Source organism: Protopterus annectens, chromosome 6.part1 (assembly GCF_019279795.1).
Source record: "Protopterus annectens isolate FY-2018-M chromosome 6.part1, PAN1.0, whole genome shotgun sequence".
NCBI lineage: Eukaryota > Metazoa > Chordata > Ceratodontiformes > Protopteridae > Protopterus > Protopterus annectens.
The window spans coordinates 37911589-37939570 of NC_056738.1; the positions used below are offsets into that span (position 1 = coordinate 37911589).

The 27982-nt window shown below is 39.3% G+C and overlaps 1 protein-coding gene across 2 annotated transcripts in view; it reads left to right on the forward strand.

Moving 5' to 3' along the window:
- Nucleotides 1–27982, forward strand: part of IFT172 (intraflagellar transport 172) — a 3348311-nt gene that overhangs the window by 2962717 nt on the left and 357612 nt on the right. For both annotated transcript variants that reach the window (XM_044075467.1, XM_044075468.1), the window contains exon 43: nt 23495–23590. In XM_044075467.1, the coding sequence (XP_043931402.1) occupies nt 23495–23590 (96 nt within the window). The remainder of the gene's footprint in view (nt 1–23494; nt 23591–27982) is intronic.

Genomic DNA, 27982 nt, shown 5'->3' on the forward strand with positions numbered 1-27982 from the left:
TCTCAGCCTTACTACAGGATATGTACCCAAAGAGTGGCGTACTGCAACGGTGGTCCCTCTCCATAAAGGTGGTGCCTCAACAGATCCTGGAAACTATCGCCCCATAAGCCTGACTAGCTTGGTCTGCAAAGCTATGGAAAGGATCATCATGGACCTTATAAATAAAGATATTGGGGACCTACAGACACTGGATTCTATCCAGTTCGGCTTTGTTAAGGGCAGATCCTGCCTCTTAAACCTGGTCGATTTCTTTGAAACAGTCACCAAGGCCATTGACGAGGGGAAGGTGGTCCACTTCGATATAATACCCCACTCGGGCTTTATAGATAAGCTCATCAGCTTAAATATAAACCCCTATGTCACTTGATGGGTTGCAAACTGGCTCAAGGACAGAACCCACATGGTTAGAATTGCTGGAGGCATGTCAAACTCCAAACCGGTTACAAGTGGCGTCCCACAAGGCTCAGTCCTGGGACCTGTCTTGTTTGGTATATATTTCTCAGAGGTACAGGCCAACACGGAAGGACTGTGGCTGACCAGGTTCGCAGATGACTGCAAACTGGGCACCATATTCAACTCTCCAGCCGACACAAGCATCCTCCAAAAGGGCCTCATAGAAACAGACAACTGGTGCCAGAGCCATGGCCTCAAGCTAAACGCCAAAAAGTGTATAGTCATCCCCTTTGGCAAAAACAAAGTGCCCACAAATTACCACATAAGTGGTAATCCATTAAGTACAGAAGAAGTAATTAGGGACCTGGGGACCCAAGTTGATAGCAATCTCTCATTTGACAACCACATGGCCAAAGTGGTTAGAAAAACATTTTATATAGCCCACCCAATCATGAAGGGATTCACAGCTAGATCAGGGGAGGTCATCGTGCCTCTTTACTCATCCCTCGTCAGGCCCATAATTGAGTACAATGCCCCTTTTGGGATGTACCTTACCAGACACCTGCAACAACTGGAAAAACCCCAAAAGTACCTCACCAAGAGGATCAAAGGGCTCAAACAGATGCCATATGCTGCCCGGTTAAAGAAACTCCAGTTCTACTCAGTGGCATACTACCTGCTCAGAGGCGATCTGTGCCTGACGTATAAAGCCATGTCCAACCCGGAATTAATGGACATGATGCACCTCAGAAAATCCAAATCCCATCGAGCTACGCAATCGAGAGACTTGAACCTCAGCACTGAAATAAATAGGACATGCTGGAGGAACAGATTCATAACCCAGAGGCTCCCTTCACTCTGGAATAAAATTCCAGTCCAGGTTAGGCAGAGTCCCTCATTGACTCTCTTCAAGAGAAATCTTGATGAGTGGATGGGGGATCGTAGGTTTACCCCGGGTATCACTTCTGTGTCACTGTTAGACAGAGGTACAGTATACTAACCTCGAAAAAGGGCATAGCAAAATTAATTTAAAATGGGTGGTGAAAGCCAAACACACTCTGGCTAGGCTTATAAATGCCCTAGGGCAGATAGCCTAGTATGAACCTATGAACCTATGAAATCTCTGGAGAGGGTGATTTGATAAACAAGTGCCCAGGATAGTAGAAAGTAAGGTGGGAGATGATCAGCTTGTATTCAGATCAGGAAGCAGCACAAATGAACCAGTTTGTTCAGGGAGATAGTGGAGAATAAGCTGGAGATGAGGAAAGAGTCCCACTGAACATTCCTAGACTTGAAGAAAGCATATGACAGTGTCCCAGAAAAAGCTGATTTGGGCAGTTTTGTGATAACTTGAAGTCCCAGAAACACTTATAGAGCTGGTGCAGTCTCTATACAAGGACCCAGTGACATAGTGTTCAGTCTCACAGAGGGACCTTCAGTGAGAATGGGTGTGTATCAGGGTTCACCTGGTATTGGTGGTAGATTGCATTAGCAAACAAGTTGGTGGGGGTGGACAGATCAACAAAGTTTTTGTATGCAGACAGTGTGGCATTACAAGCAGACTTTGAACAGGAAATTCAGCAAATGATAGGAGAATGGAATGCAAAATGGAAGGCACATGGGTTGAAATTGAATGCAGACAAAATAGATGATATGGCAGCAAATGGAGGAAATCAGAAGAAGCTGAAAATTGAAATTGAAGGAAAAATAATAGAATAGGTTAACAACTTCTAGTACCTGGGAGGGGGTGGTAGATGACAAAGGAAGTCTGAATGATGAGTTTGAGCTAGAATCAGAGGTGCTGCAGCCAATTCACACACAGTTTCAGGGGCTGTGTATGACAGATGAATACCAAAGAAGGTGAGAAGTAGCAGAGCATTTCAGACAGCTAGAGGTGATAGAGGTGAAGTGCCTGAGATAGGTGGTAGTTTGCACACTGTGGAAAACGTAAAGAAATGACAATGTCAGAGCAGAAGCTAGAGTAGCTGTAATTGCAGAGAAGGTCAGAGAACAGATGTGGTCCAGGCACATGTGCAGTAAAGAAAATGATTTGAGTATGACAGGAAGAAGGCAAAAAGAAACAAATATGTCTAACCAAGAAGTGAATGGATTGCATGAGAGAAAACCTGTGACATTCTGGCATGACTGTTGAAGGAATGAGAGTGACACTGGATTGACAGATGCTATATCCCAAATCCATGTGGGGAAAAAAGGAGTAATGATGATGATCCGCAATAAAGGAAGAAAGGACCAGTTGTTTGACCTGTTTGTGCACTGACAAGGTACCAGACTACAGCCCCAGCATTTAAAGTTTAACTTAAGAACCTGAAGCTGGAGGATTAGGCAAGGGAGATATGTAGGACAGAAATGATGATCTGCTCTGTTTACTTCAGTGGAACAAATGACCTCTGGTGGAGAACAGAGGCTAGCTGAGGTGCACAGCTAAAAGTGTTTGGATGTGCATGCCCACAGCACACTTAAGTTAAGCATGAAGTTTGAAGAGTGATATCAGACGTGCATTGTTAGCCATTGTGTAGCATAATCCTTGAAGATGAGGCAGAAATAAAAATTCTAGCCCCAGTAGTAATAGTTTCCCAGCTACTGACTTTTGTTCCTCACTGGGATACCCTATAAGTGAAATAAACTACCCAGTTACATTAAAACAAGCACTTTTTTAGATATTTTAAGAAGAGCTTGGGAAATTATTATTGATGAACTATTATAGCGTTTAGGCTATAAAGGTGTGTGTGTATCTGCATGTAAGTTTTGTTGCCAGAATATTAATCTTCTGTAGAAAAGAACAGCTCCTACAGGATGGTTTAGGTATTTTGGGGTTGGGATGCAGGATGAGGAGAGTAAGTGGCATTCATGACTGTGTAGATTTGATGAAGTTATTTTCGTCACATCTGTTTTTCAGAACTCAAGCTAAATGTCATTACCAGCTAGATGTTTTCACATCTGAAATCCCTCAGCAGATTTTGCTGTATCCTCCATCTTAGAGGTTCAGGTTGCTTTGATATAGGAGTGCTACTGATCTGTTTGGGTTTTGGGCTCATTTCTATGATTCTAGAACCACTGTGACATCTCTTTGTATGCTCATTGTTAAACAAACATTGATAATGCCACATTTTCTGCAATAAAAATCTGATTGTTTGTAGCACATACTGCAGAATATGAGAGAATTCCACATTTTATTTTCCTTTCATGTCTCTAAGATCAGACAAATGGGATGTGACTACCAATGTCAGTTACCAACTTTTAGATCAAGAGCAATCTGTTTGCATCTTTCAGGGTGAACATTACAGAAAAACTCTAACCGCTTTTCTCACCTTAACTTCAGTTTATATGCTTACTTAATGAAAGTATCATACTTTGTGTATTCCTTGTTTAGGGCCTGAGCACGACGTTGTTGGGTGTCGCCTTGTGCTAGATTCAATAAGCGCACTATTAAGAGAAGGTTAGATTGTGCCAGGTTAGTCTTCGGAAGCGGTGCAATTATAATATGCCGCCGGATGCTCCGACGCCCACTTCATCGAAGCAGCGCAAGGACAAAGCAGCAAAGCCTAGGTTAGAAGAGCCGCCCCACTGGACGCCGGTTCTTTAGAGGTGTCGGTGGAGCCGGTGGTTCCGCCGGAGGTTTCTCTGGAGTCCCAGGAGAGACTTTGTTATTGCAGGATCTGGCCTCTCGGGAGGCAGGTCAGGCTGAAGGGGCTTCTCAGGTTACTGTACTCCTCTCCCTTCCTAGGGTGGTTAGGCCCTCTCCTTCTGTTTCCAAGGCTTCTCCCAGAGGCAGGCCAGGTGTAGCTTCAGTTGGTGTCACCCCTAGTTCTTCAGGATCTGTGCCCAAGAAGCATATGCTTAAAATGGCAGAAGATTTGATTACTTTGATTAGAGGTTCTTTGCCCTCCTGATAAGAGACCTAGGGTGGAACCTGAGCTAGGAGTTTTGAGCAGGCTTCGGATGTTTCAGAGTCTTCGGCTGAAGACTTGCAGGAGTATTCTCCTTATTCTGATTCTGATGTGGATGATTCTACTCCTTCTGCTTCTCCTCCTGAGGATTTTTCTTTTCAGAGACTCTTCATTCCATGAGGGAGCATTTTAAGTGGGAAGGTCAGGACTTCTCTGATTCCAGGAAAAGGCTTAGGGAATTTTTGTTTTTACCCCAGCATAGGCCTTTGGCTATACCTGCTGTTCTGGATGTTGTGGAAGATGTGTTTGCAGAGGCTTCTCTTAATCCTGATTCTTTGCCTCCTGCTCCTGTTAAACCGGATAGGTATTACAGGGTGCCTGAAGCTCATAAGTATCTTTTTAAGAGTCCTAGGGCAGACCCAGAAACTGTTAGTCAGGGTCCTAAGGGTGTTAAGGCTTCTGTTGTCAAAATCCGTTCCTCCAGATAAAGAGGCCAGGGCTTTGGATAGATGGGGAAAGAAAGTTTATACTTCTTCCACCCTAGCTATGAGGGCTTTGAATTGCCAGTTTCACATGTTGAAATACCAAAACTATCTTCTTTCTCACTTGAAGTCTAAGGTAGATGCTCTGAAGGTATTGAGTGTAAAGAGTTACAAGATTTAGTACATGTTTCTGAACAGGTGGGTAAGCATTCTTTGCAATGTGGTTTTGATGCTGTACAGCCCTCGCCTAGGGTGGCTGCCACTGGGTCAGTTCTTCGCAGGCACGCCTGGCTGAGGGATCAGAATTTATCTGACCATGTTAAGACAAGGATTTTGGATGCTCCTTTACAATCTGATGTGTTGTTTGGTTCTCCTGTTGAGGCAGTCTTAAAGAAAATGGAAGACAAGGCTAAGTCTATGCAGACTGTTAAAGATTTTTGCAGGTTCAGCCTCCAAAGTTTAGTAGAAATTGGCCTACCAAGGGGTGGACGATCCTTCTTATGATTCCCAGTCTAGGGGTAGATCTAGACGTGGTAGGGCAGAGCTCAGGGCTCTTTCAGGCCTAGAACAGGAGTTCACCTGCACAGTCTTCGGTGAGGGCAGGGGTCAGTCCTTTCAGAACAGACCCAATGACCTACCTTTTCAGCTGCCAGAGCCTTCTCGCCTGGCAGCACCTTTGGGAGGAAGGTTGGCACTTTTCAAGGAAAATTGGAGTTTAATTACCCAAGACAGATGGGTATTGGATATCATACACCACGGTTACAGGTTTTATTTCCATACCTTGCCTCCTTTCAAAGGCATGCCAGACGTTCCTCCTCAGCAAAGAATAGAGGCTCACAAACAAATTTCTCTGTTACTTCAAATAGGGGCCATACAGCCGGTCCCTATGCCAGAAGTGGGCCTAGGATTTTATTCTCGCCTGTTCCTAGTACCAAAGAAAGGGAACACGTGGAGACCAATTTTGGATTTATCTATCCTCAACACTTATCTGGACATTCCCAAGTTCAAAATGTTGACGTTACAACAGCTTTTACCTCTGCTGGGCAAAGATCATTGGATGGTAACTTTGGATCTCAAGGAGGCTTACCTTCATGTTCCTATCAGACTGAGTTGCAGGAAGTATCTGCGCTGGCTGGGACTTCTCATTATCAGTTCTCTGCATTGCCCTTTGGCTTATCTACTGCGCCCAGAGTGTTCACGAAAGTTCTGGCTCCAGTGATAGCTTTCCTCAGGCTAAAAGGAATACAGATCTATCCTTATTTGGACGATTGCCTGATTCTGGCTCAAGGAAGGGACGAGCTTCTTCATCATTTGGAATATGTGATAGCAGTGCTAAGATGCCTGGGGTATTCTGTGAACGAAATAAAGTCCAGTCTAGTACCCTCTCAGGACATGTGCTTTCTGGGTGTAAGACTGAATACAGCATCCCAGATGGCCTTTTGACCCCGGACAAACAAAAGAATCTTTCCCTTTACTTTCATCAATTGTCTCATCAGTCCAGGCTGACTGCAAGGACAGTCCTTCAAGCCTTGGGGTTCATGGCATCTTGTATTCTGGTGCTTCCCAATGCCAAACTGCATATGAGGAAGCTGCAATGGTATCTCAAAATGTATGGACACAGCACTGCCAGGATCTGGACACTGTCATTCAAATAATACCTTGCATTCAAAAGGAATTGTTGTGGTGGGCTCAGGAATGTCACCTAAACAAGGGACTCTCTGTGACCCGGCCAGAGGCGAGTCAGATTCTAACGACAGATGCCTCAGACAAAGCTTGGGGAGCTCATCTGAATGGAAAGTGGATACAAGACAAGTGGCCTGCCAGACTACAACATCTACATATCAACTTGAAGGAGATGTTAGCAGTCCAGTTTGCATTAATAGCTTTCAAGGATTTACTTCTTCCAGGGCAGGTGTTGATTCTAACAGACAACACAACTGTCATGTGGTACATCAACAAGCAAGGGGAACACATTCTTATCCTCTATGCAGGCAAGCAATGATTTTGTGGGAGACTGCTCTCAGTTTACAGCTAAATCTTCAGGCAAGGTTTCTGCCGGGAGGACAGAACTCCTTAGCAGATGTGTTGATCAGATTTAATTATGGATCCCCACGAGTGGAAATTGGATCCTCATGTATTTCAGAAATTGACAGTGTCCTGGGGAACTCCAGACATAGATCTGTTCGCTTCTCCACTAAACCACCAGCTGCCAAAATTTTGCACGAAAAGGTTTCATCCCACAGCTTGGAAAGTGGATGCTCTTTCTTTCAATTGGAGCAATCTTCATGTGTATGCCTTTCCACCTCTGCCTCTCCTCCCAAAGGTACTACTAAAGGCCAGACAGGACAAGCCAAGGATGATTTTGATAGCTCCAGATTGGCCTCGACAGCATTGGTACCCATTACTGAGAAGTCTGGTACGGGAGCCTCCATGGCCTTTGCCTTCGATTCCACACCTGTTGTCTCAGGAGGACAGTCATTTGCTCAATGTCAAGCTTCACTCTCTTCACCTAACAGCCTGGCATATTCTGTTTTGAACCATAGTGGGTCTCAACTTCCACAGCAAGTTTTGAATGTTATTTTGGAAGCTAGAAGGCCTAGTACAAGGAAAGTGTACGCAGATAAATGGAAGAGATTTTTATTTTGGAGTGCAGCAAAGGATTTTGATGTTTCTGAGCCTAATTTAAGTGTGGCTCTTCAATATCTTACTGAGTTACTGGACAAAGGTTTGTCCTTCTCTTCTATTAAGGTTCATGCTGCAGCAATTTCGCTCACTATGATTGTAACCCACCATTGTTTTCTCATCCTTTGTTCAAGCAATTTCTTAGAGGGGCAAAGAATATAAGACCCCACGAGAGCTCCTACTCCTGCTTGGGATCTCAATTTTGTGTTGGAGAAACTCACTCTACAACCTTTGAGCCTGCAGCTACTACCGAGTTGAAATATTTATCATGGAAGACTGCTTTTGTTAGCCATTACCTCTGCAAGAAGGGTTTCTGAATTGCAGGCCCTTATGGCGGTTGAGCCTTTCTTAATTTTCCATAAGGATAGGGTATCTTTACGCACTAATCCTTCCTTTATGCCTAAAGTGGTTTCTAGTGTGGCTTTAAACCAAACTATTCATTTGCCTACTTTTTATGCAAATCCCCAAAATAAAGGGGAAAAGATTTTGCACACTTTAGATGTACACAGGCAGTTGCGATATTATTTGGACAGAACTAAAGGGTTCAGGCAGTCTCAGCAGTTATTTGTTTCTTTTGCTTTGAGTTCTCAGGGCAAGCCTGTGTCAAAACAAACTATTTCTAAGTGGATTGGGTTTTGCATTGCTTTCTGTTATTCCCATCATGGCAAGGAGATTCCAGCTGGGATTAGGCCTCATTCCACTAGGGCTACTGCCACTTCGACAGCTTTTTAAGGGGGGTGGCAACTAAGGATATTTTGGAGGCAGCTACTTGGAGTTCAGTGCATACCTTCTCTAGGCATTATCACCTTCCACTTTACTCTAAATCTAGGGCTGGTTTTGCCACTGCTATTTTGCAGGGCATTTTGGCAGCTCCTGCTTCATATAGTTTTGCCATCCTCCCTTACCTCTGCTTTGGGATTCTACCCAAGTGTAAGGACTGCAGCAATGTGAGATGAAGAACATAGTACAATTTTGTACCTACCATAAATGTAGATGTTCGAAGATCCACATTGCTGCAGTCCAATTTACCCTCCCTCCTTCCCCTCTGTGGTTAGAGGCGGTTGTGTGGGTTGGGTTGTCAATATGGTGTATATTGTATATATTGTACATATTATTAGTCAAGGGTGGTTGGTTGGTTGTTTGCTGTCTTTTGGTTTTGACCTTTCTTTTTAGGGTCTTCTGACATCTGGGGCAAGAAAAGACTGAGGATATGACGTCGGTCATGCGCATTTGTACCCTGACGTTCTGATGTCAGTCAAATGCGCCTTGACTGACGTCAGCCTTATACTTTGATATTCGGGCCGACCGAGGACAGCGGACTACCCAAGTGTAAGGACTGCAGCAATGTGGATCTTCGAACATCTACATTTATGGTAGGTACAAAACTGTACTTTGTTTGACCTGTTTGTGCACTGACAAGGTACCAGACTGCAGCCCCAGCATTTAAAGTTTAACTTAAGAACCTGAAGCTGGAGGATTAGGCAAGGGAGATATGTAGGACAGAAATGATGATCTGCTCTGTTTACTTCAGTGGAACAAATGACCTCTGATGGAGAACAGAGGCTAGCTGAGGTGCACAGCTAAAAGTGTTTGGATGTGCATGCCCACAGCACACTTAAGTTAAGCATGAAGTTTGCAGAGTGATATCAGACATGCATTGTTAGCCATTGTGTAGCATAATCCTTGAAGATGAGGCAGAAATAAAAATTCTAGCCCCAGTAGTAATAGTTCCCCAGCTACTGACTTTTGTTCCTCACTGGGATACCCTATAAGTGAAATAAACTACCCAGTTACATTAAAACAAGCACTTTTTTAGATATTTTAAGAAGAGCTTGGGAAATTATTATGCAGATGACTATTATAACGTATTGACAGGCTATAAAGGCATTATTGCCCCTGCCTGAAATATGTGTGTGTGTATCTGCATGTAAGTTTTGTTGCCAGAATATTAATCTTCTGTAGAAAAGAACAGCTCCTACAAGATGGTTTAGGTATTTTGGGGTTGGGATGCAGGATGAGGAGAGTAAGTGTCATTCATGACTGTGTAGATTTGATAGCCCAAGGGTTTGGGCAAAAAAATCGTTAGAAAGGAAGTTATTTTCAAAAGAAGTATGGTTAGGTCACATCTGTTTTTCAGAACTCAAGCTAAATGTCATTACCAGCTAGATGTTTTCACATCTGAAATCCCTCAGCAGATTTTGCTGTTTCCTCCATCTTAGAGGTTCAGGTTGCTTTGATATAGGAGTGCTACTGATCTGTGTGGGTTTTGGGCTCATTCCTGTGATTCTAGAACCACTGTGACATCTCTTTGTATGCTCATTGTTAAACAAACATTGATGGTCCCCAGTGCCAGAGATAAAATACATGGTAGTTGCAACCATAGAATGCCACATTTTCTGCAACAAAAAAATCTGATTGTTTGTAGCACATACTGTAGAATATGAGAGAATTCCACATTTTGCGTATGCTCCTTTTCCTTTCATGTCTCTAAGATCAGACAAATGGGATGTGACATACCAATGTCAGTTACCAACTTTTAGATCAAGAGCAATCTGTTTGCATCTTTCAGGGTGTAGTGAACATTACAGAAAAACGCTAACCGCCTTTCTCACCTTAACTTCAGTTTATATGCTTACTTAATGAAAGCACCCCTTACTTTGTTAGCAAATACAGACTTGAAGACACTAAACAAGTTATTGTTTCCATCTTACCTGCTACTGATTTCAAGTTTCTCTCAAGTCAGCTTCCTATACTCCCATCCTCCACATTTCTCTGGCAGGTTTACACTTTGAGGGTCTGTCTTTTGAGAGTGCTTCTGCAAACAGGGTTCCCTCCTTGTGCAGGCTGTAAGTTTATACACCTGTTGGTACTACAGAGTAGGATAGTGAACACATTTATAATATACAAGTAAAGATAATAAGAATGCATTGCTTAGATGCTCTTAGTGTATTTGAACAGTGAGTCAAAGGATGTTGAGTTTTTCAAGAGTAATTAGAAAAAGGATGACCTTTGGCACTTCTTGTATGCATTTGTTTCACTTTGAGCTCCAGTCATCTATAGATGTAATTAGAAGCTACCATTCCTGGAGGAGCACTCTACTGGTATATTACCAAATGTTCTCAATCCCGGCAACATTCTGAGCTGTTTATTTTATTCACTGCAGTGGAGCAAGATCCCTTTTCAGGCATGACTCAAGCTCAATCAGCACATCATAGTAAAAGAAACATAAAAACACAAGAAAATAGCAAGAATATGACAAGATAACATAATACATAACTGAAAAATACATTTAGATCAGTTATGTAATTAAGTCTGTATGACTATGGATTTAAATTAAGCAACCATTTGCCATATGCATGTTAAGAAAAAAGGGAAGAAGCAGAGTTACAACTGGAAAAGGCAAGGAAGCTAGGATGCAGGCAGACTTTTATCCCACTTTATCACAGAGCATGTTCAGAAAGCATCTTAACCTCACTAATCATCAAGCTGGGATGCAGATAGAGTTTTTTTACACCTTTATTGAATAATCACTTGTGACTTAGGCAAACTTACATTGATATAGAAGTAATCAAACCAAATTAACAGGTTTACATTTATAAACATTATACATCACTTATATTGTTATATATCCTATAATACAGGCAACATTATATAAGTTATTCAGTTCCTGCCTTCTCTTAAACTTCATTCCTTCTCCAAAACATTTTTCTGTATGCATTATTCCCACAGTTTCCATTTTTTACTATGTTATTTACAGGGGCTGACAAAGGTTAAAGTATTATAGAATAAGGGGACTATTACAGAACAAGAGGGCAAACTGCAGAATGATAAAGAGAAAATAAGGGAATATTTGTATAACACGTTTGAGTTTCAAAAGATTACTTTTAAGCAGCTATTTTTTTTTTTTTATTATTATTAATTATTCTAGAGCACAAAACGTCTAGCACAATCACGTAGCCAGCAGACAATAGAAAAAGTTGTTGCCAGACTTATGGAGCATGTAATAAGAAAAATAAACAGTGATCCTGGAGAGGTATTGGGAATATTTCAGAAAAATATGAAAATTTGTATAGAGCATAGGAATGTGGAAATGAAGAAAGATTACAAATGGAAATATTTATAGAAGACTTAATTATGCCAAGGTTAGAGGCAGAAAAGGCTGGGCAGCTTATATTTAAAATAGGAGGAGATGAGATGAAAACAACTATGTATAATATATCTGCAGGAAAATCTTCAGGAACAGATGGTATTCCTGTGGATATTTGAAAGTTAGGACAGTATTCTAAAGGTGGGAAAGCACCAACATCTTGGAAGGAAACGGTGAAATCTGTATTACCCAAAGATGGTAATGACCCATCAGACCCATTTCAATTGTAAACCATGATTATAAAGTTTAGAAGTCTATACTAGCTAAAAGAATGGCCAAGGTGTTATCAGAATTGTTATCAGAATTGTTAGATTTGGAGCATTGTGGTTTTGTGGAGGGGAGGCAAACATTTGGCAACATAAAAAGAACAATGATAATCCAGAGTGAAGAGGAATATAAGAAAATACCACTGTTGTTGGTTATTGATGCAGGGAAATCATTTGACTGAGGAAGCAGGGATTTTATGAGTAGGGCAATGGAAGCATTTGCATTTCCTGATAGAATAATAAGGTTAATTAGAAGGATATATGATGGATCAGAGGCAAGAATTAAAATGGGAGGGTTCTTCTCTGATAAGTTGTATTTGAACAGAAGAACCAGGCAGGGGGATCCTGTTTTCCCTTTGTTTTTTTGCTTAAGATTTAGAGCCATTGGCAAAGAAAATAAGGGTCCCAGACATTAAAGGATATAATTGGTATGGCAATCAAGAAAAGTTGGCTTTGTTTGCAGATAATATTATTTTATACCTGACATATCCAGAAAAGGGCGTCTCAATATTGTGTATCAATTTCAAGGTGTTTTAAACATTTTTGGGATAAAAAAATAAGTGAAGATAAAACAAAGGCTATAGCCTAGAACTGGTTCAACAATAGCCGTATTTATGGGGAAACAATCAGATGAATTATTTATGAGTATGGGTTAAAAGACTTCTGTTATGGCAGCTAAGTATACATGGGAAGAGACAGACTAAACAAAAGGTGATCTAAAAACTGAGAAACTGGAAGCTCTTGTTTATAGATATGGATAGTAAAATCCAAGTAGTGAAAATGCTTTTAGTCACTTTAGTTTTATATATAGGTCAGGCATATTTTTATCAACTAGAGGAGACATTATGGACAATAATTAATCAAGAGTTGATAGAATTTATGTGGTTGGAAGAGGATAATAGTTAAGTGTGATATCGTGGCCCTTCCAAAAGAACGATGTGGTTTAGGATTATCTGATTTGAAGTGATGTTTTAGAGCTACACAGTTAAGGCTGATATACATAATACATGCAGAAGGTTATAATTTATAATGGAAAGGGATGATAAATTCGGGAAGTTCAAGAAATGAGAAAATGGGATTTTATATTAGATCCTTAAGAAGAAGAATGAAAGCCATACAGAATATTATATTCATTAAGTAGCAGAAAGAATTCTAAGAACTAAGCCAACTTTAGACTATAGGAAGAAGATTTTGCCATTAGAGATGACTGCAAGTAGGGATACATAAAATAGGCAAGAGGAGGCTGGCATTTACTGGAGAAAACTGACAAAAGAACCAAGGTAATAGGAGCAAATTATAAGAGTGGGAAAGATGATACATTGGAATGAGGCCAAGAAGACACTTGGACTGCAGACTAGAGAATGGGTTCCCTACCAGGGATCGATATTAGAGTAGACAAAGCAAAAGTGAGAGTGGAATCCTAAGTGAAAGACATACTCTGGTAGAGTTTTTAGTTGAATCTAGAACAGAAGCTGCTGTTTGAAAAAGGATAATTTAGTAGGGTATGTAAAATATTGTACGATAACTATGAAAATCAGTCAAAGTTTAGAAAAGATCATGAAGAAGGGCGGGAAAAGCAGTTTACAAGAGAGCAATGGGAAAACATATGTATGGCTCCTAAGTATGCAACAAAATTCAGAAGTGATAGAACTGATGATACTAAAAACTTAATTCAAGCTGTACTAAAAAGAAATTACTCAGTCTTATTCCTGTTAACTGTTTGTTTATGCTGTCAGACAACACAAACCCAAAGTTATGTAACAGAAACTGGAGTTCAGCAGGATACTGTAAGCCTCTACCTCACTGCCTATTGAAACAGTTACTTTACCAGCTTATTTGAATAGACACAACTTATCTTCTTGTAGACCAGTGGGCTGCAAGTCTGACTGATGACTGTCCTTTAACAAAGCTCTTTTTAGGAAAAATACAAGTAATTTCGTGTACATGTAATTAGGAAAAACAACATTACTCTTTGACACTTCTAATCATACAGGAAGAGTAGAAAATTCCTCCTGGCTGTATATTAACTTATTAGGCTTCACAAGTGTGGAAATATTGGGATTTATGCTAAACTGCCTCATTCCAGTTTTCCATCTGCTTATACATTAGCTTTGACTCTTACATTTCAAGGATCTTAAGATAACACACAGCAATTATAGTTGAACACGGTTAGCTATTCATATATACTATATTTTTCAGAACTACACACAGGTTCATAGGTGTGTACTAGGCTAATGGCCCTGGAGCCTTTACAAGCCTAGCCTATACCCTGGCATTGTGCCACCCGACCTTAACATAACAAGTATAAGTAAAATAAAACTTAATGCAAAATGGAGTAGGGGAGATCATTTTATATTTACACAACAGCTATCAATTCCCCCTTTTTAAGTAAATTATATGGACTTACACCATATTTATTTCAAAATTAACTACTACATCAATATTTTGAACTGAAGTAAACATTTGAGCACAGCAAAACCTTAACATTAAAAACACATGAACCCAAAAACAAAGCAAATATTATGAAAGAAAAATTGTAATGAACGGTCCTTTCCAGCTTATTAACAAACTGCTTAACCATTTAAATCAAGAATCATCGTAGTTGGGTTGTATAACTTCTCCCACCTTTTCTATAACTTGTATATGTTTTAATAGACTCACAGTTACCTGGAATATAAGTGCAGCATTCCATTTCATTTATACTGCATGTATCCCCTTCCACCACCAGTAAGTAATCCAAGACCACCCTGTTTTGTAGCACTAGTGTCTGCTTAACTGTCATTTCTGCTGCGATATGTATATTTGCACCATATGTAGCATTGGCTAAAGCTGCCATTAACTTCAAAACCTATTCTAAGTTCCCAGATAGCCTTGGCTACTCCATACAAAGGAAATATATCTGCTTCTGAAATTGCGTAATTTCCCAAGTCTAAGTTTCCCACTGCTTTTAGTTGTTTTACATAGTTTATTGTTTCTGGTTTTACTTCCCTTCATCTACAGCTTATGTTTAATTTAGTAATATTTTCAATTGTCCTTATCTCACTAAACCGGTACCTAACCTTTCTGCTGCAACCATTTATAGGCTTTAGTTCCATGTACAAAATACATACGCTTTCTCTTAAAGCTTGTAAGTGATTACTATAATTTTGTGCAAAAACACTTTCAGTGAACAACTGATTTAATAAAGTATATAACTATGAACATTCATCTGAAGAACCCCCACTTAATACCCATCCTGGAGTAACTTGTTGTTATGGCCTGCACTAGTAGAAGTATCATACTGGATGTAGTTATGACAGTCAGAGTAGGTGTAGGCTTTTGCTATTCTCTTTATTTTTGTTTTGTCACTGTTAATATTAACCCATATAGCTGCTCTTGAGAGACAGCTTTATTAGTATGAATACATGTATGACGTATTGTTATATTGCACTAGCATGTTCCTACTATTTTTGTACTATTTTATTGAAAACACACTGAACATGTTGCCAGTCTTATTAATCAAAGAGACAACATTTTACTTTCATTTGATATAGGCTGATTTCTATTTTTATGTATCTCTTAAAATACTCTATATGAGATGACATTGGTACAGTATTAATGGTACCCCTCCCCATGATCCTGGTTTCTGAATACATATCCAGCAATTAGTTTTATTAACAATATCTGAATAGGCATATTGCATGGCAAGGAAGGTATTAAATAAACTGTGCAACCCAATATTCTGCACTGACAGCCTTTTGTTTTGCTGTTTTTTCACATTTTTTAACCTGATCAGGCTGGCTGGAATTAGTTGTACATACTGCATATATTAACATGACCAATGTTAACATCATGATTAACTCCAAATATTTAGCTGTTTTTAAGCTTCTACATTACTGGATGAAACACGGTGATCTATAACCACATGAAATGAAACAACACAGTAATACTGAACATTTTTACAGGTAGTACAGATTGGTAGTGCATAGAAAAAGCTGTGACACTATAAACTAGAAATATTTACATGGCTTTCAGTATCATAACATTGAGATGTTTTTCATTTTGATTACTCTTTCTCATTTCTTTAGCAAGCTTCTTGAGATGATGTTGATACTTGATTTTCTAAAACTGAAAAATAAAAACAGTATAGTTGTTATCACTTACTGCTGAATTATTTTATACTGATTTAGGTGCACCAGTTTGTCTTGTCTTGCATTTTTCTACTCTTTTTCTTTTCTTACACTGTACTTTAAACTGTGAAATAATAACATAAGGACCTTCCCAGTTACTATTACAGGGACCTACTTGCAAAAAAAAACATTTAATCGTTCCTCTTTCCCTTGGCTGTAACTGTACAGTGAGTTCTGGTGGTACTTTAATAAGATTTTTTTTTCAGCAAATGTTTTTTCTGTCAAAGACTTTTGTAGTTGGCTTTTTTTTATAACACACCTTTACTGAATTATCACTTGTGACATAGACAAATTTACATTTATACAAAAGTAATTAAACTGTATTAGCCATACTTTATGCTGTACTACTGCAACTTCAGGACTGGAATCCAGGGTATTAGGGTCAAGTGGAAAATGCACTGGCATCTGTCTGCCTGTCTTCAGCTCATAAAGTATATTATCTGTCTTGGCACTTGGAGATGCACTGATTCCTAATAGAATATCTGGTATATGTTGAACTCAGTTGGTTCCCTTTTCTAGAGAGACCTTTTTAATCTTTCTTTGAGAGTTCTGTTCATTCTTTCTACATTTTCTTTTGACTTAGGATGGTCAAAGCCCCATGCTAAAGGATAACGCGGTCCAAGCTGCAAAATCCTTTACTAATGCACTCTACAGGCACCTACAAGAATACATGGATCGTGCTATCCCAAACAAAATCAAGACTCACTCCTCCAAGAAAAGGAAACCAGTCTGGTGGACCTCTGCCATAAACAAGCTATACAACAGAAGGAGGAAACTAGTACAGAAAAGAGTAAAATCCCAAGAAGGGAAGACATCCCTGATCAGTATCAGCAACAAACTACATTCCCTCATAAAATCATCCAAGGCTAGCTTTGAAAGAAAAATTGCCATGGACTCCAAAGATAACCACAAGCTATGTCAAGACTCTAAGTCTCAGATCTGCTCGGAGTTAGTGCAGAATGGCACAAAATACACTGAACTGACTGATATAGCCAACATCCTGGCAGACAGGTTCAGTGCAGACTTCACCCCATTCTCACCTCAAAAGGACCCATAACTATACCAGAAGAATGTAGTGCCCCTGAAATCACAGACACTCAGGTTAAAACAGCCCTCTCCAAAGCCAAAAACACAGCATCAATGGGACCGGACGGTGTCCCAGGCTGCATCCTACATGAGCTCAAAGATGAACTAATCCCTCACCTAAACACACTGTTTAAACTCAGCCTCTCCACAGGCTACTTGCCCACAGAGTGGTGCACAGCAACGGTTATTCCAGTCCACAAAGGTGGAGCCACAATGGACCCCGGGAACTATTGCCCTATAAGCCTGACTAGCTTGGTCTGCAAAGCTATGGTGTGCATCATCAAGGATCTCATTAACAGAGACACTGGGAACCTCCAAACACTGGACCCTACCCAGTTCGGCTTTGTTAAGGACAGATCATGCCTCCTAAACCTGGTGGACTTCTTTGAGACAGTTACCAAGGCTATAGACGAGGGAAAGGTGGTCCACATAACCTACCTAGACCTCGCAAAGGCCTTCGACACCATTCCCCACTCAGGTATTATAGACAAGCTCACCATCCTGAACATAAACCCCTACATCACCAGATGGGTTGCCAACTGGCTCACGGACAGAACCCACATGGTAAGAGATGTGGGAGCTAGGTCTAACTCTAAACCAGTTACAAGTGGCATTCCCCAGGGCTCAGTCCTAGGACCCCTCCTGTTCGGCATATACTTCTCAGAGGTACAGGCAAGCACAGGAGGACTATGGCTGACCAAGTTCGCAGACGACTGCAAACTAGGGGCTATAATTGATTTTCCGGCTGACACAGACTCCTTCCAAAAGGGTCTCACTGAGACAGATACCTGGTGTCAAAACCATGGCCTCAAGCTAAATGCCAAAAAGTGCATAGTCATCCCCTTTAGAAAAAACTAATTACCCACAAACTACCACATAGGTGGTAGCCCCCTAAATACGGAAGACGTAGTAAGTGATCTGGGGACCCAGGTAGATAGTAACCTCTCCTTTGATAATCACATTGCTAAAGTGGTTAGAAAATCCTTCTATGTGGCCCACCTAATCACAAAAGGGTTTGCATCCAGATCGAAAGAGGTCATTGAGCCCCTCTACGCATCACTCATCAGACCCATCGTAGAGTACAATGCCCCATCTGGGATGTACCTTACAAGACACCTGCAACAACTGGAAAGACCACAGAAGTACCTCACCAAGAGAATCACTGGCCTCAAGCAGATGCCCTATGCATCTCTACTGAAGAAACTCCAGCTGTACTCAATTGCATACTGCCTACTCAGAGGTGATCTCTGCCTGACATATAAGGCCATGTCCAACCCAGAATTGATGGACATGCTCCACCTAAAGAAAACCATATCTCCTCGAGCCACATGCTCCTGGGATCTAAACCTCACCACAGCAATAAATAGGACGTGCTGGAGGGATAGATTCCTGTGCCACAGACTTCCCATGCTCTAGAACAAGATTCCAATCTACATTAGACAGAGCTCCTCACTAACCCTCTTCAAGAGAAACCATGACGAGTGGATGGGAATCAGAAAGTTTACCCCAGGGATCACTTCAGTGGCTCTGCTGGACAGAAGCACAGGGAACTAATCTAAGGGCCAACGCATTCTGGCTAGGCTTATAAATGCCTTCGGGCAGATAGCCTAGTACATACCTGTGAACCTATGACAGATGAAATCTGTGCTGGATCCCCAACAGATTGCACATTTCTTTCATGACTTGACTGGTGAATTGTGGACCACTCTCTGATTCTATTGTTTGAGGCCAGCCCAGTGTAAAAAAATGTGTCCGCAGTGCTAATGCTGTAGTTTTTGCAGTAGAATATTTGGATGGTATCGCTTTGTCTCATTTAGAAAATGTATCCCCAACAACCAGCAATTATCTTTACCCTCTCTTTGCCGGAGGCAGTGGCCCTACATAATCTGTATGCACACTATACCAAGGTCCACCTGATACAGGAAGTCTCTCTAACTGTTTTTTCACAGGTTGAATTTGTCTGTAAACACACTATACATTCCTCTACTATGGTCTTGCAGAACCTTTTCAAATGTGGATGCCAATACTTGTGTTTTACTATTGGCCATAGCTTTTCTGCTGACATGTTTCCCAGAATCTGGTGAATGTTTTTTAGCATTTGCTTAACTAGACGAGTTGGTACATATGGCAAATTCTGACCTCTCTGAGTTTCATGTACATCATTCTCTGCTCCTGGACCCATTGGCAGTATTTTATATTTACCGAGCTCATCTGCTAGACCCTGAGATTTCTGTAGAGCAGTAGGTCTTCAGCATTATCGGGCTTCTGTGTATGTGTATACTAACTTTAATGACCATGACACTTTTGGTGTGAGATATAAAGGTGTTCCCATTTTATCTGCTTCTTTTGCTGCAGCATCTGCAGCTGCATGTCCTCGATAATGATGGCTGTTGTGCTTTAACCCTGCACAGACTCCATTTTAGAGGGTGCTGTGGTTCCAAATCAAAATCTGTTTCAGTCTTTCTATATGTGTAGTGACTTGTTGCTACTATTCTCAAAGCCCCACCTATTCCAGACTGCTAAATGTATGGTAAGAGCTGTCAGTACATACGTTCTATCACTAATAATGTTCGCTCTCCCATCTTCTTCCTTTGTCATTTGCAATACATAAAACACTGTCTCCCACTCTACTCTTTGTGCTGACATATGCCCAGGTATTGTAACTTTGTAGAGCTGTATTGTACTCCCATCAACAGCATACACTGCAAACCTTGTTTTGTAACTTCTTTCATCCCAATATCTAGCTCCATCCACATAGACAAATACATTTGCAAGTTGGACTTTCTGAATTTCATCCTGACAACTGTGTGGATTTACATTATACAACAAGTGCTGTGATAATAGTGATCCCTTGTTTCCACTTCTTATTTCTGTGTTTAAATTGTTAGCCATTTAGCAAATCTTGTCTTGCTGATTGCCATGTGATCTGTAGAGTAGAAAAGAGTCTTGATAGCATGATTTGGTGTCTGCACTATTACTGGAGCAAACTGTGTAATGTAAGCAGACTATGAAGCTTCCCGTATATAGCTAACAATGCTTGGTTACAAGGATAGTACCTTTTCTCTACTGGAGTTAACATGGAACTGAAAAAGCTGACTGATCTTAATTTACTCTGTATTCCCATGTGTACTTGAGTCTATGGTTAATTGTCGAAGACAAAATCCATCAAACTGCTTTTAAGCGAACACTACTCATCAAACTTGCATTTTATTGTATAGACTGATCATCATAAATCCATTCATTGAATACTCATAGTTGACCACAGGGAAGTAGAACAACAGGAAGATTACATTAACACTGGACATTCATTATGTGAGGGGCTGCACCCCCCCCCCCCGCTAATTATGTATACCAACTCCAAGATCGCACTACAGTGGGGAAAGGGTGGGTTTGCTATCCTATACTGAAGATGGCCAACTATGACTATTTGATGAAGGAGTTATGATGATTAGCCTATACAACAAAAGCACATTTGGGTAGTGTTCAGTTAAAAGCTGTTTGATGGATTTTGTCTCTGACTATTAACCATAGACCCACGTGTACTCCATGGCCATTTTTGTACATTAACTATAGAGATACTGTCTTCACTGGTAGCTGCCAGAAGATAGATGGGATGACATAATGTAGGCATGATTAACTCAGCAGCCATTGCTAGCTTCTGTTTTAAGTCTTGTGCTGCTTTCAGTACTGTCTCTGTCCATTGTACAAAATCTGTCCCTGCCACATCTGCTTTAAGCAGTTTATACAGTGGATATGCTGTGAGTGCATAATTCTCCATGAATTGATGGTTGTAAGTCATTACTACCAAGAATTTCTGTAAATCATTTACATTGTTGGACAGTGGGCTCTGTATGATTCACCACACCCTTTCTTGGCAGGGAAGTCTAATGAGAGCCTGTATAGCAATGACTAGAAACTACTGATTCTTGTAACAATTGCATTTTTGCATGCTCACATTAAAACCTGTTTTTATAAAACCTGAAAAACTTCATGTAGTATTTGAAAATGCTCTTGTTTAGCCTCTCTGAATCAATATATCATCTATGTACTGAATAATTTTGTCTCCCTTATTATGTGGCCTAAGCACTTTGGCTAAGGCTTGATGGAAAAACCATGACTGTTAAGCAGCCTTATGGTAACCTAATCATTAAATATTGCTGGTCTTCATAAGTAAAATTAAATCTGTTTGGGGAATCTTCAGTTATGGGAATTGCAAAAAATCCATTATCCAAATTAGTGACTGAAAAATACTTGCTTTTGCAACTCAATATGATGGCCATGTCTGGTGCACTGGGTACAGTATGTGCTACATGAGTTATGTATTTATTATTATTAACCTTAAATCTAATACTAAGCAGTAGATAGTAGATCTTCCATTTTATTCTTAACTGGTCTCAAAGGTGTATTAGATGGACTGATAGCCTTTTTATTTTGCCCTTTTTTTCTCCCACTGTTTAATATATTTTCTGATGTCATCTGCTTCCTTTGGAATTGTGCACTGTTTCTGATATGGTGGCATTTTATCATGTGAGGCCATTCATTGCTTGCACACTGTTTTGCTTTACCAAACCGTAATTTGATATACTTTCTGCCCATAGATCTCAGTAATGTGTGAGCAAATCTTGTTGTAAATGTGACTGTGGATCAGGAGATTCTAGGTTTGACTCCTGCCTGGTTCACCACTGATAGAACCGATGATACTAATAACTTGTTTCAAGTTGTATTAAAAAGAAATAATTCAAAGTCTTTTTCTTTTAAAGTGTTTGTTTATACTGTCAGGCAATATAAACCCAAAGTTAGGTAACAGAAACAGGACTCCAGCAGAACACTATAACCCTTTTAACCTCACTTGGTAATTCGAGCAGTTACTTTACCAATCTGCTTGGCTAGACATGACTTTACTTCTATTAGGAGACCAATGGGTTATAAGTCTGACATGTTGCCATCAGTAAAGCTCTTTTTTATAGTAGTTTGTTGGAACAATTCAAGTAATTTCTTGTACATTTAATTAAGGAAAACAGCATTAACCTTTGACATTCTTAATCGTGCAGGAAGAATGGAACATTTCTTCTAGATATACATTAACTTACTAGGCTCTTATAGTCTGGAAATATTGTAATTTTTGACTCACATATTTCAGTGTTATCTAAACTTAAAATAGATCAGGTTATACATTATCTGAGACTTACATTTCAGAGATCTTGTATTAACACAACACAATTATAGCTGAACATTTGTACTGGAAAAGTTAGGTACTCATGTATACTGTATTTTTCAGAACCACACATAACGATTATAAATAAAATGAAAATTAATACAGAATGGAGTAGAGGAAAACATTTTATGTTTACACATTAGCTGTCAAGAATGTTTAGGATTTTTGGAAGTATTTGCATAAGTATTGTTATACTTCAAGCAGATTTGAAAAAATATTTCACCAGGTAGATAGTAAATATTGGAGGTAAGATGGGGAAGAAAGAGGTAACTGTGAACATATGTTTTGAGAGTGTAATGAGTTGGCAAATTTAAAAAAAATCCCTACAGAGTACTCTGTCAGAAATGTGAGTAAATGGCTGTAACTAAGCAAAGATTATTTTGAGCTGGGACACAGGAACTGAATTACCTAGACATAGTAAGGTCTTATTAAGTTTAACTCCGTTGGCTGCCAAAAAGCAATAATTAGAAAATGGAAATCAATGTCTAAACCAATTGTCTGAAATGTTGAATATTGTGAAAGAGATAAAAGAAATGGATGAAGGTTATTTTGAAAAGGGAAGGAGCAAATTACATAGAAATAAATGTAAATTGTGGAAACAATACATGCAGAATAATGATCAGCAGGAGAAGTGAGGTTTAAGGAAAGGCAGGAATTTAGAATTTATGTAATGTTGGGCTGATGATAGTTTTAAAGAAAGAAAACCAGTGATGTATAATGTGTGTACTTGGAAATGTTAATATACTGTGCTTTCTTTTCTATAAATGTATGTTTGCCTATGTCTTAACTAACAATTTAATAAAGGTGTTTAAAAATATTTGAACATAATCTCAGCTCTTCATGGACTACAAACATCATAAAAGTCATTGATGGTTCTCGTATTGCAGATAATTATTAGTCACTATTACAGTTTTTGTTGTAGGATAATGTCAGTTATGCTGACCCATCTTATTACATTTTCTAAACATTGGCTTTAAAATGAATTTCTTTTATATTAAAACTGGAAAGGGGAAGACTATTTTTTAATTGTGCAAATGACAAAGACATGTAAAGTGTTCTAGGAGTAAACTGTAGCCTGTAGTAAAACAGGTTTCTATAGCAGAGCTGTACTTATTCTGGTCCTAATTTGCTTTAACCTGTTCACAGGGTACTGTAGCAGCAAAAATTTCTATCTCACTATTGCGACACATCGAACTTATCCCAGTAGACAAAGCATTTTATGAAGCAGGCATGGCAGCAAAGGTAAACAGTTTTAATAGAGCATATTGTGCATGTTTATGAATATTATTCCTTGGAAACAGTGTGAAAAATCATGTTAGAAAAGCTTTTTATAGTCCTGCGCAAGATGTAAACTAACAGTAATGCCTTGGAGTGATGCATGTGCATTACAGAAGAGACAGAAACAGTCAAAAAACATTAGTCAGTTCAGTTTAATTGCACTTGTTTTAATGGAGTCCAGTGAAGTATGTGCAGATTTGCAGAAGAAAGAGTTCTGTTTTTATTTATTTATTAAAGTTGTTTAATTTGCTTTTTGTCACATTCCATGTGTGTAGTTCTTTTAGATTTTTCAAATAATTTAAATTTCTAGAATTGTTGGTGTTTCCACATATTTTTATTAAAATGTTGCCAAGCTTACCATTCAGTGTACATACTCCATCTTCCCCCACTCATCTTTATTTCCCTGTCCTGCTTCTCCTACTGTAGTTGGGTGCTGTTCTGTACTGAACCACAGCTTTCACTATTATGCCCTGAGCACTATGATCAGTAACTTAAAAAGCATTTTAACATGATGCTGTTTGTAGCAGTAGTGTCCCTGCAGCATTGTTATCATAATTTTTAAATTTGTCATACACTTGAATGGCTTGATGGTGTTGGCCTTACTGACGTAATGTTCTGTTTTTGGCTAAACTTTTCTGCTTCCTACAGTACACCGTGTTCACTGGAGACTGAATTATAGGGGCCATTCTTGTCCTTCAGAATGCCCTGCCCATTGATCAGAATGGTAGTTCTCAGAATTACCATTTAGTTTTGCACCCTCTGGACTGAATCTTAGTAATTTTTTTTCAGTAATTATGTCTGGCTTTTGTTTCTTTGTCATGCCTTAAACATATTGTAATGATCTTTTTCTTGTCATATAAAAATAGTACTTAAACTGGAATGTGTATGTAAAGTAATGAATTATTTGTCTGCCACAAGCACTCCTCATTCCACGTGTCTCTTAAGTGGTATCAGATTTGTTGACTTTCCAGCCCTCAGCGGCTGTCTGATAATACATATTAACAAAACTGAATCCCCAAAGACCCAGTAGTTATGGGTAAAGTAGGAGAGAAAGACGCACCTGTGAATGATTAAAAGAGCTGTGAATTGCTAGAGACTTGGTATGGTTTATCAAACCCTGTAGTAGAAAAAAAAGGAAGGCTTTAAATACTTTGCTCCCTGGGTTTTTCTGGACTAGAATCCTTCAAATACTGTAGTTCCTAGAGTGTGCAGGCTAGGAAGTCAAAGTTCTAAAGAAAACATTGCATCATTTCATTTAACTAAAGGTATTTTGCTCAGAGGAAGCTGAAAAGTACAGAAATGCCACGAAGGATGAAAAATAGCTAGATCATGTTTATTTATATGTAGCAGTGTACTGTTGTCATGGTAGAGAGAAAGTACACTCTACGCAGAGGTAATGTTATGCTCAAAGTGCAGATTTTGTATTACACCAGTCTTGCATAAGTTATGTTTCTGTATGTGACCTTCTGCTGAATGTATTATTGGATGTTTTGCTTCCTGCATTACACGGTGTCCATTTTTGGGAGTTCACCTACAGAGTTAATAAATAGCTGCTATTTACTGGATTCTTTAGTATCCTAAATGTATGAATGTCTAAGCACCATCCAGATGCAGTTTTTCCAAGTGAAAATCTATGTGTAGGTTATGATGACTATCTGGAGACTTCCAAGTCATAAAGACCTCTGGAAAGGAAATTGGCCCTAGAAAAAAAAAAAAAGAATGCAAATTATGCTTCTGGGAAGTCAGATTGCTCAGACTGTTGTTGCTTACCCTTTACCCCTCTGATAATTCTCCATAACAACCAGAGGTGAAGGGCTGAGTTGTAATTGATTTGCTGCAGTTTTGTTCACTATTTACTTGCCATAGTCCTAACTGTAGTAGCACTCTGTATGGAACTTTCCCAGTGCCAGCACAATTAGTTTATTTGGGCAGTACTTCTTAGCTGGTTAAGTAGATTTGCACTTTTTGTTAACACTCAGTATTATGCATCTTTATTGCAAGGGCTGTGATATATTTGCTGTTACACTAAGCACATCTGTGTCATCTCTCTTGTTTGCTGAACACGTCTTGTTTTCTCTTGTTTCATTTATAGTCTTGTACTAGGAGCTGTAGGTCTACAGTATGTTATGCAATTTCAGCTTACACTTAAACTTTGTCAGCTTGTCTTCCCTCATGCAGTGGATCCTTCTCTAAAAGCATAGTCTTCATATTCCTTAGTCTCTTTCTGTCCACACACCTGTCTGTACTCTTTCTGTCCCCTTGCCATCAGTGATCTCCATTACCTCATAACATGCATGCTGCCTTGTCCAACCTCTGTTCTCATTTTTCTTTGTTATCTAATGTTCCTTCTTGGCCTTCTGAGCCCTGATATACTCCTTTTAATGCCCTGTTTTTCAAAGTATCCCTCACTACAGATTGATAATGTTAATGTCTCCCAACTGCCCCTAGTATAACTTCTTTAGATGTGATACATCCAATACAGTCTTTGCTGAACCTTCACAGTTCAGGCTGCTGTTTATGCTTTTATTTCTTGAGGGTATCCTGCATGAGCTTTGTATTTCTATGACTTCCTTTAAGCGTGTCTGTTCATATTGACATATGGAGTGGAATACTTTATCTCATATTTGTTTGCTGTGCATCATATCTGTGACCTCCTCCACTTTCTCTGCACCACAGTGTTCCGGCCTATGTAGGCTTAAGTTCATTATCCTCAAAGTCCTTGTCCAATGAAGTCTTTTGAACTTTCTTATGGGCAGATATATGTTTATTAACTTCAAAATTGTAGTGATCCCAGTGCTGTTATACAGAACATACATATGTAATCTCTTGACCTGGCTTGGCTAATGTCCATGCAGCTTGTAGCACTGATGTTGTATGCTTTAACTCAAACAGATAAAATTAATTACAATTGAATAGCCACAGCATTAAATGTAAGCAACATGATATCCATTCTTGGCGCACTACCTATAACCCTCACTTTATCACATCTGAAATCTCATTAAGACTCAGTATTTCTGAGCAGAGTTCCAGCTGCTTGTATATCAGTGACATCATCCTTCATTTATTTATGTTATGTTATTTTATTTTATATATTTACTTACAGTAAATGTGTTTACAGAAGTAGTGCCCTGATCTACCTGGACCATTTTCAGGTTAGCCCAGGACATACACACACAAAGAGAAAATAGTAACAAGATAGCAACTGGAGGCTAACTTAATACATGCAATGTGATTAAACTGACATAGCTGAAGTAATTAATAACTGAACATTTTTACATTTAAAAGTGGCAGTAAGATCTCACACACAACTTGACATTATGAAGTGTAGCCTGTACATTATTTACAGTTAAGAGGGAGAAAGGAAGATAAAAACAGACTTAGGGTAGTAGGGTGGATAAACGTGGTAGGAAGGAGATTAAACATTGAAGGGTAAAAAAAAAAAGCAAAAGGGATGGAAAGTCAGATGGTAGAGATATTTCGAAAGAAGAACTTGAAAGCATTGAGATGGTGTACATGAATAGTTAGCTTATGTCAGTTTTTTTTTTTAATTGGCAACTAAAAATGTGAAATACTGAATACCTTTTAGCTTGGGGGAATAATAAGAATTCCTACAGTTTGGGTCCCATGATTGAAAAGTAATTATCAGTGCAGTGTAGCTTATTCTAAGAGGGTAGAAGGTGTATCCAAAGGAAAGTAGCAATCGAAAACTGTAACTGGAGGAATTACCTGTAAGATGTCCAACAAGGGTAGACAAGGCTTATTGGATGAAGAAGTGACCTAAGAAGTAATTGTACTGTTTGTTTAATAGGGAGCCAAAGTATGATAGTGCTATTCTTTTTTAGGCGGGAGGGCAATTAATCTGCAAATTTGATTTGACACTTTGTAGGTCTGATAATTTGTTACTGGAGGCAGCAGTGATTAGTGGAAGGAAATTTTGGTTATCTTTTCTGTAGAATAACCACAGGCACAGGTAAGCTAACCATGTATCGTGAATCCCATGGCATACATTTTTTAATTTATTTAACTGCTGCTGAACAATCAATACAGCTCTGCAGTTACCCTGGTAACCAGTTGCAGCCACTAGATTGGATGTAAAAATAAATCTGATTTAACTTAATGCACACTTTGCATCATTTTTAAATATTGCATGCAGATCAGCTCTGTGGGTTTGTTTATTGATTTATTTATGCATGCTTTGAGTACCAGGATGTCCACTGGGTTGAAGCTATTTTCACTAGAAGCCTTGGGATAAAAGTTTCAACAGGCATTGTTACATATATGCAAGTATAATGATAAAGTGGTTAGTATACATATAAAGTCATTAATATATTAGTTCTACATGGGGAGTCAGAATCA